General features: G+C 37.9%; 1 protein-coding gene across 28 annotated transcripts in view; it reads left to right on the forward strand.

The window, feature by feature from the left end:
* Positions 1–16,441, forward strand: part of NRXN1 (neurexin 1) — a 725,925-nt gene that overhangs the window by 693,549 nt on the left and 15,935 nt on the right. For 18 of the 28 annotated variants that reach the window (XM_087774526.1, XM_087774537.1, XM_087774532.1 and 15 more), the window contains one exon: positions 11,337–11,424. In XM_087774526.1, coding sequence (XP_087630652.1) covers positions 11,337–11,424 — 88 coding nt within the window. The remainder of the gene's footprint in view (positions 1–11,336; positions 11,425–16,441) is intronic. The other 10 variants (XM_087774528.1, XM_087774538.1, XM_087774541.1 and 7 more) reach the window with 1 other exon arrangement.

Here is a 16,441-nt window from a genome sequence, read left to right on the forward strand (position 1 = left end):
ATGTGGCAAAGGAGCTAGTAGCTGGGAGGGAACAATGTGCCCTTTTAGCCCCTTGAAAATTTTAAATTGTAATCTTTATTATAAAAATCAAGGAAGGAAAGTGTTGGCAGTGGGACTGGTGCTCATCTTTCATTCAGGAGAAGAAAACTAGGGTTCGGAGAGGGATACCAGCAGATGCTTACCTGCTCTAACTGACTTAAACTAATTTGCCTTGACTCAAAGACATGCTTAAATGAACTTGAAGAACGTGGTATGCGTAGGTCAGTTTTAAATAGAAGATCCCATGTTTTCTTTTTACTGTCTCTGCCTCTCACTTGTCCTTCTCTGGGGCAAGATGAGGGGGCTTGTTTACCTAAATGGCTAAAAAGCAGTCTGATAGTTTATGCAGTTTCCTACATTTCTTCTAAAATTATTATTTTTTGCTCTGTATTTTGAAACAAGATAGGAAAGCTTTTTCCACACTGAAAATGCTGTGACTGAGAACAGAGACTGCATGTTAATTGTAGGAAGTATTCCTTGCAAAGGGCTTTTCTTGCCTTCCTGTCTTTTGAGACCAGTAATAAAATTCCCATGGATATCAGTGGAGCAAGATATTCTTGTGTGGCACAATTTAATAGTCAGGGATACTCACAGTAAGTAAAACCGGCAGTACTGTAATTGCATAAAAAAGATGGAAGTGTAGTTCAAGGTAAGTGCCTTTCTAACTTTGCTGTATAAGCGGGATTTTGATAACTAAATGAATCATAGAATAATAGAATACCAGGTTGGAAGGGACCTCAAGGATCATCTGGTCCAACTTTTCTTGGTAAAAGCACGGTCTAGACAAGATGGCCCAGCACCTTGTCCAGCCAGATCTTAAAAGTGTCCAATGTTGGTTCCAGTCTTTTCTCTAACTTTATTAAGTTTTGCTAAGAATGGTCTTAAACCATGTGATTAAGTAGCAAAAAAATAGCCTACGTTAGCAGCTCACTGGTCAATTAAAAGCAACCCTAGTTCCCCAACAAAAACTCAAATAGTCATTTTTGAAGTCTTTAATAATTCTATGCCTGAGTTTTCTGAGATGAATACAAATGCAGTAAGTCTCATATTCCAAAAATTCAACAATCTGTGTACATGTGATTGGCAATGAAGGAATAGAAATTAAAAGGTTTGCTATCATTGTTGCAATGTTGCAGTTTAATAAGCACAGAGTCTCTGGGTTAAAAAGAAAAAGAACCTGCAAAAGTCTCTACTGTGTTTTGTGAGTTCAGAACTAATGGAGACCAAAATGTTTACTTCAGCAAAAGAGATGGCTGAAAATAAAATTATATCAGAAAATACAAGCATAATGCCCAGAAACATTTCTCTCATACTTAGAGGCAAAATTATTTTCTTGCCTAGGAGAAAATAATAGGATTGCATTTCATCAATCACATTCCATTCCGTATATTTCAGGCTTAGTGCAAATATAAAAACAAAACAAAAATCAAAATGCATTTTTGTTGTTCTTGTTCTGTCATGAAGTATGGTGTTTATGAAAGAAGAATATAGATATTCTGAAGAGAATCTTGGAAAGAAAGCACAAATGACTTTTAAAGAGTCAACAAATTACCTGTCCCTTGTTTTCAACCTATTTTAGTTACGTAGGGGAAATAAGGGTGAACAAGGTAAGCTGAAGAGAAGCGCAGTTTCTTCTGATCACTATGATCTGTGACAGAAGTATTTCTAATGGCAGAATGAAAATTAGCCAAAAAAAATTATTTCTGGAAACAGAAATGGTACACCACTGTGAATCTAAAAGCTAGATGAGAGAGGAATAATGCAACGATTCAATCATTGTTCATTCAAGCCATGACTACTTTAACAAATGGCACATATAAATAATATACTAGGCATTATGCAATTAGGTGCCAGTGATTTGTTTGTTGGCATGTTGCACATCAATATCTGCTTTCAAGGATAAAGTTCAGGTTTGTGCCATGTCTCTTCATCTGTGTTTTTTTCTCCAGCATGAGAAGCCATTTGGCTAGTTCTGCGTGCAACCTCACGTGGATTGCTCAGGGGTCAGACTGAGCTGCGGGGTCAGCCAGCAGTTCCCAAGAGCACCCAAGAGAGGAGTCCTGAGAGCAGGGATGTGAGCTCCCGTTTCCATCAGCCCCACTGCAGAAAGGAGGGAGAGGGCAGGATGGAGCAAAGTAGAGCTCATTTGTTATTCCCAGCCAGCCACCCCTCCCCAATATCTCCAGCAGGAGGGATAGCAACAGTTTGGTCTTTTTACTGTACCTATAGTTCTGCATCAATCACAAGCGAGACCATGTCATACCATTTTCAGGAGAGAAGTCAAGTGCTGGTCCATTCCTCTGGCACTGCAAAACAAATTTAGGTCTTTATCAATGCAAAATGTGCATGATGCTGACATAACTCCTCATGCAAAACATGCCATCAGGTTTTTATGACATGAGTTGGCCTTGATGTGAAGGGTGTGAAAGGTGGACAGTTCATCCTCCATTGCAGCACCTACTGTTTTGAAGCATTAGTCCAATGTTCATGGTAAACATCAGTTGTTCCCTTCATAAATTCCAGGCCCTGTGCTATAACTTAAGACTTGGATCCAGTAACGAAGTATTTACTCCAAAAAATAAACCTTCTTCCTCCTGCTGAAAACTGAGGAATGGTAACTCCCATCCTTGATACTCTGTCACTGTGTGGTTGCTGCTTGCTCTGCTGCCAAGAGCCACAGCTAGTATGGGATCAGCTTGTTTCAAGAAGAGAAGTCCAAAATAGCCCTTGCTGTTACGCAGTGAGTGTGGTGTTAAATATCTCCTTGCGAGGCCTTTAAGTAGGCAAGAGTGGCCAGTGAAAAATATATTGATGGAGACGTGTGCGTTTTCATTAGTTAGAGAGAGGAACAGGGAGGAAAACCAGTGGGTTAATTTTCCAGACAGCAGCTCCCAAAAAGTTTCACAAGGGGACAAGAAAAGTGACATTCATAAATAAAATGAATATATAATTTGGTTTTGGTCTACATCTGTGAAACTAACATTATTCATCTGCTGCAGGAGGTAAGGGACATGACCTGATAGGAAAAGATTTGGATTATTTACTGATTTTTAATTAGTACCACTTTTAAAGATTAATGCGGAGTGCTGCCTGGCTAGCTGTCCAGGTAAAAAGTTGTAGCTTTGCCAGCATGTGGATTTTCTCAGCTCTGCTGCTGCTTTTTTCCAGATGAGACAAATGGCTCTAAGACTTCAACCAAAGCAATTAACTTAAAATTCAGAGCTTAAAGGAAAGCCACACAGTTTTGTTGACATTATTTTACTATAAGTCCTTTTCTCAAATATATTTCTGCTATTTGTGGTAATTTTGCCCATGAGAATTTAGATGTTTGGGAGGAGGAGGGGAGCTGGAGAAGTAATACAAATGCTGCTTTGCATGGAAATAATACTGTGGATTTTAAGGTTGTTAAGTGGAAAGATAGACTTTCTGTACTTTATGTAGAGAGGTGGAGGCCAGAAATGAGGTTATTCTGCTTTGCTGTGTGGGGCAGCTGTGTTCCCGTCACTGCTGGGATTCGGGGAGAGAGGCTGGAGGTGGCCTGCAGGGCATCTGAGGCATCATCTTGAGCTTTTTACCTACACCTCAGAGTTTAATTTCTACAACACTCATTTAATTAACTGAAAGGCTTTATTGTGTTTGGTTTATTATATCCTAGACATTTCTTTTTTTTTCTGTGAGAGGAACTTGTTAATCAAGGCTTTTGCTTTCTCCCAGTGTCAAACACTGACCGATTCAAGAAATAACATGATAGTATTAATTAGATGAGAGCCAGTTTTGAGAAAGTGTTTCAATTTTCCGTTACTGTATTTTCACATTACAGGGTAATAATATGTCAGCAGTTAATAAAAGATATAATAAATATTGTGTATGTGCTTGAAATATTAGCATTTTAATATCCATGTCCAGAAATAACATTTTTCAGTAGCACAGTGCCAAGAAAATACTTCTTGTATGTGGGTGGACGAGCAGTAATCGATGCACATGTACTTGTTTGACCTATAGCAGGTTAAATACAACTTTAGAGGCAGTTGTCCAAATGGCATGTCATCTGGAGCTGATATTACTGCTAGATCACTATAGCATCTTTCTCAATGTCCTTGTCTCAGCTGGGATAGAGTTAATTTTCTTCCTAGTAGCTGGTATCGTGCTGTGTTTTGGGTTTAGTATGAGAATAATGTTGATAACACACAGATGTTTTAGTTGTTGCTGAGCAGTGCTTACACCAGTCAAGGCCTTTTCAGCTTCCCCTGCTCTGCCAGGTGCACAAAAAGCTGGGAGGGGGCACAGCCAGGACAGCTGACCCAGACTGGCCTAAGGGCTATTCCATACCCTATGATGCCATGCTCAGTATAGAAACTGGGGGGAGTTGGCCAGGGGGCAGCGATCGCTGCTTGGGGATGGGATGGGCATCGGTGAGTGGTGAGCAATCGCATTGTGCATCACTTGTTTTGTATATTCTATTATTATTATTTTCTCTTCCTCTGCTGTACTATTAAACTGTCTTTATCTCAACCCACGGGTTTTCCTTTTTTTTTCCGATTCTCTCCCCCACCCCAGCGGGGAGGGGGAGGGGGAGCGAGCGACTATGTGGTGCTTGGTTGCCGACTGGGGTTAAACCACAACAATCCTTTTTGGCATCCAATGTGGGGCACGAAGGGTTGAGATAACAACAGATCTGACCAGAGCATGTTAAAACAAATTTGTTATAAACATTCATTATATTAGTTTAGTAGTTGCTGGTCACGATGTTGATTTACTTGCTCTCAAAGTTGTTGTATTTGTTTTCAGAGCTGTGTCATGTAACACCTTACTTGCCGTGTATACTCTTTATCAATATTTATGTGCTGTTTATCACCTCTGGGAGGTGGATTAACGTTATCGCTTTGCTGTACTGTGTAACACTGGTTTATGGTATGATAAAATTATTGGTCGTGAGATCAATCTCGTATTTGTACTCAGCATTTCCATCACCTCTGTATTTCAGGAGCCATCTATCAGTAATTATTAATAATTACCCTTTTTACTCTTTCTTCTCGGAGAGCCAACCTGTGGGGTAGACACCTTCCTCCGTCTTCCCCTTATTCTTTTGTGATTGTTTTTCCTTGCAACTCACGTACCTGTGCCTCTAGGCAAACTGCCTCATGCAATGGGAGGTTATTAACACCAGGGAGAAGCTAGCTGAAGAGTACAGCTGATTAGTGTGACATATTTGAGTTTCTTTCTACAACTGTCTCAAAAACCAGTCATAGAGATCTGCTTCATACCCAGAAAATTAAATTTAAATTACACAGTCTTGGCTAGAAAATTGTGCAGTTAATCCCGTCCCAAAATATGAAATTTGATTTTTTCCACATGAACTCTTTTGTGATTTTTTTCACGCCCTGTTGGTTTGTTCCAGCATTCCCATTGGTTTAGGTTACTTTATTCCTCCCTTTAAAAGAAAAATAGGGGAAAAAAGGAATATATGTGAGGGACTGGTTTTTAGGAAAGTCCCTCACTGCCTCAGAAGTTAATGCGTCCAGTGCAAAAGTATGAAATGACTGCTCTAAGCTCCCTTCTGTAAGCATTGCATGAACCGTATTTTTAAAGGAAAGTTTGCCACAGCTAATGAAGAAGGTAGAGGTATATATCTGTTGGTTTTCCAAAACCTTTGTTTATATCATGGCTCTGGCTATACACCCTTCTGCTAAGCTGAAGGAGACCTCTGTGTTTAAATATCAGTTGTAGCTGAACTAAATGGCAAGTTCTGTCTGAACTAAATGGCAAGTATTTGAATAGGCTGTTTTTCAGGAGGAAAAATGAAGTAATGTAAGCAGAGACGATAACCAAGCATTTCAGAAAAGGGAAAAAGGAGAATTAGAAGTTTAATTTCCTAGTCCTGCATCTGAAAGTATGTTTTCAGACAGTCATTTGTTAACAGTCATTAAATTCTTACGCATTAATCTTCACATAATCAGGTCTGTTGATATCAACTCATTTGTATCCTGGCCATCCCCTTTTACTGCCTTGTCTCCTTTGCTCTCGTGACCTTACCATTAATTTCTCACTTTCTTTGTTACTTCCCCTCCCAACACAACCATGCTCCATCCTCCCATGCCTTAACCATCAGGCTGTTGGCACTGCCTGCCTCTTCCAGCGCCGCCCCAGCTGTCCTCACCTCTGCGCTCGCCGGACAGGGTTTTAAATACGCCGAGTTTCCTCGGAGAGGCTTGCAGCCTCAGCAGTACTCTCCAGGCACCATCTGTTCCCAGCATCTCCTTGGCCAGTCGCAGGCTCCTGCCTGGCTTTTCTCTGCCTCCTTTCTTCTTGACCTTCCTCCCTGCCGTCTTGGAGCATCATTTTGGAAAATTTGCTAGATCAGAGCCTGTGTAACTGCTAGCGCTTATCAGTAGCATCCTCACCTGACCCTTCTCATCGTCTGCTGCCCTCTCGCACACTCATTTGTTCCATCTGGTCGGAAATCAAGCTGTAAGCTCCTCAGAGCAGAGCCTTTTCCTTCCAGCTGCCTTTAGCACCAAGCACAACGGTGCCTGGCTGGTATCATTAAGCACCAAAGCTGTACAAATAAATAAGAATAGTTTTGATTACACAGTTGAAGTTCTGATCTAAAATAATTTAAACAGTAGTCACAAGCAGTTATGCTGTTTATAATTCATATAATAATTTAGGATTACTAGTTTTTAACTGTTGTGTAATTTGGATTTGCTTGCAGTTCTCATGGGATAAAGTATATTATTGAATAAGAAGGGAATAAACTATATTCAGAGTAGCTGTAGGGTGTATGATTTAAAGGAGAGCTGGTGGAATACTGGAGGAGAAAATATGCAGGATCCATTATACTGTTAATGAATGCACAATTCATATTGGTGATGTAATTTTTAGATCATATTTCTCTGGTACCCTCAGGTATAACAGGCTTCATACATAAAAACTGAATAAGACAGTACTTATTAAGTCCAGTCATGCAAAAACTGAATAATAATAATAAAAAATTACTTTCCCGTATTGTTTATTCTTTGCAATTATTTTTTTTTAATGACATAGCATTGAAAGAGAAGTAATAGAAGGGCACAACCATAATTGCTGGTACCAGTTTTGAACCCCTGATAGTAACCTTTGAGGCAGCTTGATATTTATCCATAGCTACCTCTATCACTGTATTTAAGCCATGACTAGGGCATCATTTTTTGATCTGGCCAGGAGCTTTCTTGAAATAGTCACTATTTCCTTCCTCAAGCAAGGTGCCAGATTGGTGATATTTTAAACTCTCTCTTGGCTAAGAGACAAATCGCAAAGTCCTTATTTTTGCAAGCAGACCTGACTGATGTAAGCAAGACCTATTCCTGCAGGGGCCACACCCATGAATAATTGTCAGAAATGACATTATGCAGTGACTTCTAGCTTTACAAAATGTGATTTTTTTGGTTGATTTTTTATATTGGCACGTTAATTGTAAGCTTTTTCTACCATCCTTTTTCTGAAATGTGAACAGATGTCCAGTCTTTTAAGAAGCCACATATTAAAATGGACTGCATTTTAAATTATACAACCAGATCTGCAGAATGAATCTGAAAAGCTCTGAAAATACACAAAGAAAAGAAGATGCAATCAAAAGAAATTCTGCCTGGCCTTCCAGGTTGTACACCTGCTATTTTAATATTTTTTTTTAATCTCTTACAACTAGAGTATCGCTTCTTAAATGAATTTGAACAACTCGCCCAAGAGACATTCTAATCCAATCGTGTATTATGATGATACCAGTTGGATGTTATCCTATTAGGCACTCACTGTAAATAAGGGATTTTCCACTGACTTTTAAATCCTTGATTAATGAGGATGCTCGAAGCAGTGTCCTGTAAATTAGCCCTAGTGCTAGCAACAATTGCAATTCACTTAGGAGAACTGATTTGTTTTAAATCTTCCCATCCAAATTAAAAAGCATGAGGAAAAGATAATGTGCAGTAAGTAAAATGTATTACTCTATCTTGCGTTATTTATCTGTACCCCGTGGTTGGCTGAGACCCTTAGGTCTAAATCCCGCTCTCTGTTCAGATAAATTCACTTTAGTCAGAACTCTTCTGGAGAAAGAACTTGGGTAGCTGGCCCACAGTATTTCTTTAATTTATGTATTCTTTATATTCTCTAGTGTTTTAGCTAATTCTTAATCCCATTTTAAATTGTGTTAAGCAGTCCAATGGCTTTCATTTGTAGTTTGGTCACTGCCATCTCACTTGCCTTTCAAAGCTCCTTTGCCTTTTTTCTGATAAAAGTATGTATGAGTAGAGGGAAAGAGGTATTTGGGCTTGGGGAAAGGAGAGAACAGGGGGAGGTTGTGACATACACATTAACTGATACTTAAACTGGAATTCTTCCTGACATTTTTCTGAAGAAAACGTTTTTCACATCACCTTAGCACTTCCCTTCTTTTTCAAATACTGATACTTGATTTATTGCTTGCAACAAAATTAGTTTTGTATCTAGTATTGACTTTGAAACATACATTATTTCCTTTAATAGTCTGAGACATTAATGAGGTCTTTCTTGACATGCTATATTCACATTTATTTAAGGTACTATTCATTTCTGTACCCATAATATACATGCACTTTTATCAGTCAAGAACATCCCTTTGTTCCTGTAGAAGTGTGAATACTCTTTCCATAGATTGGAATTAGTGTCACTTCATAAAGACAGTTTTGACACTCCCTCTTATAAGTAACTGAGCAAAGTATCTCTCGTATGTTAAGACACTTGAAGTGTATGATTTTTTCATAGTCATTTTCTGGTAATTTTGAATGTAGTGCAAACTGTACAAAAAGTAGAGTTATTTAAAGTAAACTCTGACCATACTATCCTGTATCAAGAATAATCAGACACACTGCAATAATTCTATAAATCTGTCTGATCATTTTACCTCAGTCCGCTCAAGTTACAAGGGTTACTCATCCATGCATGTACCAAAGCACCCTTAAACAAAATTCCAGTTAGACCGGTAGATTTCACAGAACATCTTTTCTTGCGATGGCTATTATGTATGCATGTGATGCTCTCTGTTTAATGGTATTTGTGTACAATTCCCCAGTGATCAATTGGTAAATGTTCAGTATTCTGGCTGCAGGTCATAAATGTATAGTGTCTTCTCCAGTGTTATGGGCAGAAGAAAAAATACGATGCTGTGGTTTCACTGACCAAATTGAAACTTTTTGGGAGATGCATGATATTTTTTTATACTTATTAGTTGTGGCTTTTACAGTACAGAGTTAAGTTTTTATGTGCAGGCTTTATTGGTTACCTGGTTGTTTATTTTTTCTTTATATCTTAGGAAAAACATAGGTGCTTTTCCAGAAAGGGACTAAGATATTGATTTTCAAGCTTAAATGTTTGTATTTTGTGGAAAAGAAACGGGCATTAGACATTCAAGAGGATGTTTGCGGCTGGCTTTTGTTATAACTCTGTTTTTCTGCAGAGCAGAAAGAAAGGACAACTGGAGTACTTTTTTTTTTTTTTTGTCTTTTTAACTCTCATTGCAAATCTGCCAGCTCATTTTGGCAGCCTTACAGATTTAGAGTGGTTTCCCCCAGCTATAAATTTTTGCAGCTATAAGGAAAGATAATTTCTGTGATTATGACATTGAACTGTGACATAACATAGCTGTTGTCTATAGCCTTTTTGGTTACGTTCAGCAAGTTACTTCATTCTCTTATGCCTCAGTCTTCTACCTGTAAAATATAATATTATTATAATAGGCTTTTCTTTGTTATGCCTCACATATTAATGAATGTATGCCTGTATCACTTCCCTACTTCACAGAAGTGCTGAAAGCATTATGTTCATTAATATTCTTGAAGCGTGACAAAGAAGAGCCTATGACTGTAATATGCTTTGCTTTAAAACTTCAGTTAGAATAATAATGATAAACAACATTGGTTAGGTTTTGGCCATACTGTACAGAAATAAAATTATTACGTACTCAGACTTAAACTGATGTAAAACTTTGATGTATTGTAATGTCCCTCTCCTATACTCATGCAACCATCACCACCCCCCAAATAATATTTCACATTGACCAAAATGGGTTGTATCTCTGCATTGGCATATGTATCATACAGATAGAAAAAAAACCAAAAATGACTTTTTGCCTGCTATATTCTTAGCTGCTTGTTTCAGTATCATGTAGTCTTCTTATTCTCTCTGTGTATTTCCTTTGGTGAGGTGAACAGAAGCTTGAAATGGACAGTTATGAAATGTCTTGCCCATAGGAAAAGCTTCTTCCTACCCTCATTAGTGATGGCTTGAGAAATGACCAGGAGCATGACAGTTTATATTTCCCTGCTATTATTTCCCCTAATAACTGTGGATGTTCTTATTATGTTTCTAAATGACTGTTCTCAGAGGTGGCTTGAACAGAAGGTATTTCATTTTATCAGGTTCAGATTGATTGCCTCAGTGTTTCGTTGAGTATCTCCTTGTTCTTGCACTGTAAGAAGCAGTAGATAGGAATCCCCCATTTCTTTTCTTTATAGCATGTTGTGTCATACATCCCTTGATTTCTCTCCTTTGTCTTGATTTATTTGATTTCTTTATACAAAGCACTGTCCAAACTCATTTTGGACAGATGTTCCTAGAGCCCCTCGAACCTAAGCGCAGTACTCGGGCAATACTTATTTAAGAAAATAGGATGTTTTCACTTATTTAAGAAAATAGGATGGTACTTTCTAATACTGCATATATTTGTTATTGTTTTCTTTCCTTTACTTTCTTTTAATTTAATAGTTTTCAATTTAATGAGAGTTATATTAGCTTCTTTTCCTTTTTTTTGGCTCTACAAAAAACCAAGTGCAATTAATGGAGAAATGGAGAAAACCTCACTACATTTCTGATAGTTTTAACAGCTGCAGGCAGTTCAATATTTTGACTTGTTTTTTTAATGCTCTCAGTGTTTTCAGCAATAGATAGAGATTAGGTAGGTAGAGATATTGGAGATAAAGAGGGAAGACCAGCAGCCCCAATATACATATTCTATCATTCTACTTTCTGTTCTTACTACAAAAAATATTAAAATGTTTAAGTGCCTGCACTGGATATCTAACACAGTTCTTCTAAAAACTGACAAGTGCGAATTGAAAAGCAAAGTCCTATTAATACAGAGTTGGAAAGTGTCACTGTGCCATTACATATTAAGTCTGGAATGCTCTGGGCCTTGCATAAATCCAAGCAATAAAAGAAATACCAGTGAGAATCTTATAACGTGTTCAGTCAATTAAAATATATCTGTTTGACTTTTATTTTCTTTGCAGACCACAGATGACATCTTGGTGGCCTCGGCTGAATGTCCTAGCGATGACGAGGACATCGATCCCTGTGAGCCGAGCTCAGGTGGGTTAGGTTAGTCAACTTTTTTATTACTTTCTTTTATTTCATATTTGCATGCTCCAGTCCCCCAGAGTTCCATCTGGTGGGACAGTCCGTCCTTACATAGCAGGGAGGAGCTGAATTGGGGCCTTTCTACACATGGCAGTGTGAGTGGAGAGGGAGAGTTTGCTATACATTTCTCAAAGACAACGGATGGAAGCACATTGATAGTTGTGATCTGAGGAAGGTTATAGCTTGACCGAGGACCTGAGGCTGAACTGGGAAGGGCATTCTGGGGCCCCTGCAACTGTGTTGTCGTGATAAAGAAGGGACAACTTCATTTAAGGGAAAGGTGTTGCAATTGCTTGTGCCTTAAGCATTTCCCCCAAATAAGATAAAAGTACCATATTTGAAGTGTCACACTATGTCAGTAGTAGAAGCAGAGTTCATTTTGAATTACTGTTTGTGGTATAAAATACTGTATAGATGGTAAAAACCTGAAGACATAGAATACAACAGTCTCAAATTTCAAATTGTTCTACGGCTTTTTTCCAAGCCAAGGCTATTCAGAGTGTATGTTTCAGTTCTGATTAGAAATGAAAAATTTTGACATTCTAGTATTTTCCGTGGAACAAAAAATTTGTAGTGTTTTGGCCATGTCTTTCCTACTCCCTCTGGATAACAGAGATTTGGTACTAATTTTTCTCTCCAATATAATTTCCCACTTAGCTTTATATTCAATTAATACTACATACTTTCTCTAAAAATCCAAATGTTTATCACAGATATGAAAGGAATGCAAAACTTCATAATAGCAATCTGAAGAATTATGTTACTCTATAACCTTTAAAAAATCCCAGATGTCCAATGAATTACTCCTGCTTTCTTTGTTGGCTTGGGTTAGTTTTTAAGTTTTCTGAGTGAACAGCTTGTGGTACCATATATATCTCAGTTTTTCATATTCACTTTAATTCTGTGATATTCAGCAGCATGCTTACTGTCAGTTGTTTTAGGTAATTTGGTAGTCTTTGGTACTTGCTATAATACTTAATAGTAAAAGAATTAAGATCAATTTGTTGTGCTAACTAACATATTTAGTTCAAGAAGAAATCGATGACATTTGAGACTAGTATATTAATGCAAATCACAACTGACAGCCATCTTAGTACAACACTCAAATCTGGGGCAGGGGATATGTCTACATAGCCTTAAGACAAATCAACTTTTGCTTCAAATGCAGATGCCTCGTTCCTTTTTGAAGTCACCTAGACTAATACCCACATGCAAAAATTATTTATTTAAATTTAGGTAAAGGCAGAGACATTTATGACTTGCTTCAGTGTTTGATGGACCTGCAGGGTGGCATTTGAGCTCTTCCAGGAGCCAAGTTATTTATAGATTTGATGAAAATACTTTGGGGTTGGTTTCTTTTGCTTTCCAATAAAAGGATTTCAGAGTGTTTTTCAAAATGCCATGAGATGGAATGACCATTCTTAAAACTCAGCAGCAACAGGTACACCCACCTTATGCATTTTTACACCTCTTAGGAAGATATTTCACTTGCAGAAGTCCCAGGCATCATGAGGAAGATATTTGGGAATTGTGATGAGAATTCATTTGTTGGAAGTTTAAAAATTCATTTCCAGGTTTATTTTTTTCTGCCCTTTCCTTCTTATTTTCAGATTCTTGAATTTAACAAGACTGTGTCTTGTCTCATACAAGTCAATGCAGTAGCTCAAATGGCTCTGAACTCATCCATACCAATTGCTTCCTTGCTTTTGTTAACTCAGGCGGTGCTGTTCAATAGATATATTTACATTTATCTACTCTAAATGTAGATAATTTTAATAATTTTTTTAAAATTTTATAAAGTGAATGCAAAATAGTACATTAGTTACCTACCACTAAAAAAATTTCCCAAACCCTCTTAGAGTGCAGCTGTTGTATTAGAAATGTATTTGCATTACCTCAGCCTTACAGTTTGCTGAAAGACAATTCAATTTCAGAATAATTCTTCTCTGGGGTTGTTTTGAACTTCAGATCTGGGGCTGCAATGCTCAATAGACCTGGAGCCAAGCACAGAGATTTAGCTGGTGGGTGCAGGAACAGGAGGGGTGAAATGAAGCTTTCTGACAGGTTATCGTTTCTGTCCAAACTGTGGTCCAGAAGGGGAATGTGAATGTTAATCTTCCTGCAAAACCTTGCCATTAGCTTTACATCCTGGTGTTAGCTTTCCTATTTTAGCTTATCATTCATCACCCAGCTCCACTTTTCATTTTTGTTTATTTGAGAATGGTTTTACTGTTTCGTTTCTTGGATCCCAACTGCTACTGCTTTTTAGAAAAAGTATGGATTGTCACAGGAATTATGTTCTCCATAATTCCAATTGTCTGGATGATTTTATCTGTCATTCTTCATATCAAAATGTCACTTGCCCTCCTACTCTCAACTTTTAAAAGCTATTAATTTGCCCTTCTCTTTGTTGGGCTTGTCCTTTTCTCATATTTGAAACAACATGAACCAAAGGGGTTACTGGAGTCATAACTTCTGGCATATCTGTCTCTCTATAAGCTGTTTTAGTCTTAGTCACTTAGTCTTATGAATAAGTTTTCTCCATCAATAGTCCTGTAGGCACTGCTCCATCTCAATAATACTGCAGTCTCCATGTGGATTTGAGCTACTCCTAACAGTAGGCTGGAACTTAAGGAAGAGAAGCATAATGTTGTTGACAGTGACAGATGAATGATTTTTTTTTTCGTTTGGGATAGGAGATGCAAAAGGATTTGTCCCTCCATTTAAATTCTTCCCATGGCTTAGTTCAACTTTTTCCCCTTAACCCTTTTCACAAACCAGAGCTGCTTCTCCACAGCCACTCCTTAACACCCTCACTAATGCTGGTGAAGCTTAGGTTTCCTAACAGATACTTCTAGGAGGCAGAAAATATGATGATTAGGACAATTTTGCTCTTATGTTTTCACTTCAGAGGCTGCAACCTGAGATCCCGTTAGATTTCTTCTCTTGCTGCCTAATGGTCAGTCAGCAAAGGGATCCACCCCAGCACAAGAGATGATGCAGCACACTCAGAGCTCTCAGGTCAATGGATTTCTCGCAAGAATACATTGAAGGGATGGCCAGAGCCCGTTCAGTTTTATTGACAGAGCCATAAATGTATGTTTACATTTATGTAAACATTATTGTTACATTACGATCATCTCCCATAATATGCCTATTTCTAACCAAAGTTCTCAGCTCAAAATGAGAACATATTAAAGAAACAGTTTGAATATGGTAAACCTACATATCATAGAAAATACTGATTAGCTAGATTTTGCTGATTAGGGAGACTTATGCTTAAAATAGGGCTTCTTTTCTAGGATAAATATGTTGCAGTTTGTAGTGGCTAACAAGTCTCGGTCTGCCACCACCAGCTTTGCTTTCTGTGCACCTGTCTTCTAAATAATAAATGGAAAGATGCAATTTGCAACAAATTTCATATGGCACATAAAAACGTAGACCAGATCAGGAGCTGCTAAGCAGCAATCCCATCGACTTGTCTGGAACATAAAGTCACAAAAATTATAATTGCAGATTTCATTGTGGTATACAAACTGCTAAATGTGCCATAATTGGATGAAGTCATAACAAATTTATTAGCATGCAAAACTTAGTCAACATATTTTGTTTGCATTGTGTTTGTATAGTGAGGCAACACATATTGCTTTCACGGTCTCTCCACAGTCCCCTCTCCTACTCTAAATACTAATAACAACACAACGAATAATGATGATGATAATAATAATAATAATAATAGTTTATGTTTCTTCAGCTTCATGTCATAGAGAAAATAATAAAGCCTTTTCATTTTGTAGACAAGTTATGAAAAATGTTAGTGGAAACCTATCAAAAAAAAAAAAAAAAAGACCTGGGATGATTTACTGATTTTACGTGAAAAGTTGTAAAACTGCAGGTGGACAAACTGCCATTCTGCATGTCAGGACTGCTGTTCCAGCCTTTCCTGAGCTCTGTACAGAGCTCTGATTTCTGCTGAGTTTCAGTGAGCATTTGTGCTACACGGTTTATTTGTTCCAGTTACACTGGGCTGGTATCTTATTTGTTAGCTATTATCTAGCCACTTCTGTAGCTATTGAAATGTTCCAAAATGCAGGGAGGTCCAAACTGGGTCAAATGAATTGAAATCATTGAGTTTAATGGCAGGGAAACCTAGACCAGGGAAACAATTTTACAGTTTTTAGCATATGCACAAACAGTTATTTTTCTGCAAATTATGGTTAATTCCTTCTCAAACTCCTGACTAGACAAAGGTTTAAGTTAGAAATTGGGTTCAAAACCTCTCCTTATGGCCCCAGCAGAAATGGGATGGATAGAGGTTTTAGCAGTCTTAAAGATGGAATATATGGTATTCACTGGTCTTGGAAGTTTTAGCAGAAGACAACCTTCAAAGAGAAAAAATGGTCTTGTAGAAACAAGGTTTTTTCAGATTCAGACAAGTGTCTTTCTACCAACAGAATTTCACACATTGAAACCAAATAAAATACTTCATCACCTCTTGATCAACGTTTGGCAGATCTTGGGTTCCACTTCTCAAGGGGGTGTTTGATTGGTATCAGATCTTGTCCTGTACTTGTTCTGTAGGTAAATAGGATAAAAATAGCCAGGACAGAGTTCAGTGATGTATACCAACTGGTAGCATTAGTTACCTTTCTTAGCCCTGATTCTTGATTCTGAGGGAGAAATGGGATCAGGTTTTTTCCTACATTATTAAGTAAGGACCAATAATAGGATAGATGCTTGTGGACTGATCTTTGAGCATGTGTTGTTTTTCCTGCATCTTGGTCAGGTTCATTGCATTGCAGAAAACAGCTGGTGACAGTCAGCAGTCTCCAAAGCATCAGCATAGCTGAGAGACAGCAAACAAGCCACTACTTAAGATGACTCTTACAGTTCAGTCACTGCTTTGGGGAAGGCTTTGTCCTGTGAGCAGAACAGTATGGGGATTTGCATGCAAACTGCTTCCTGCATATGTACATCC

Source organism: Nipponia nippon, unplaced genomic scaffold, assembly GCF_047370975.1.
Source record: "Nipponia nippon isolate SJK-2023a ecotype South Korea unplaced genomic scaffold, ASM4737097v1 scaffold_4, whole genome shotgun sequence".
Lineage (NCBI taxonomy): Eukaryota > Metazoa > Chordata > Aves > Pelecaniformes > Threskiornithidae > Nipponia > Nipponia nippon.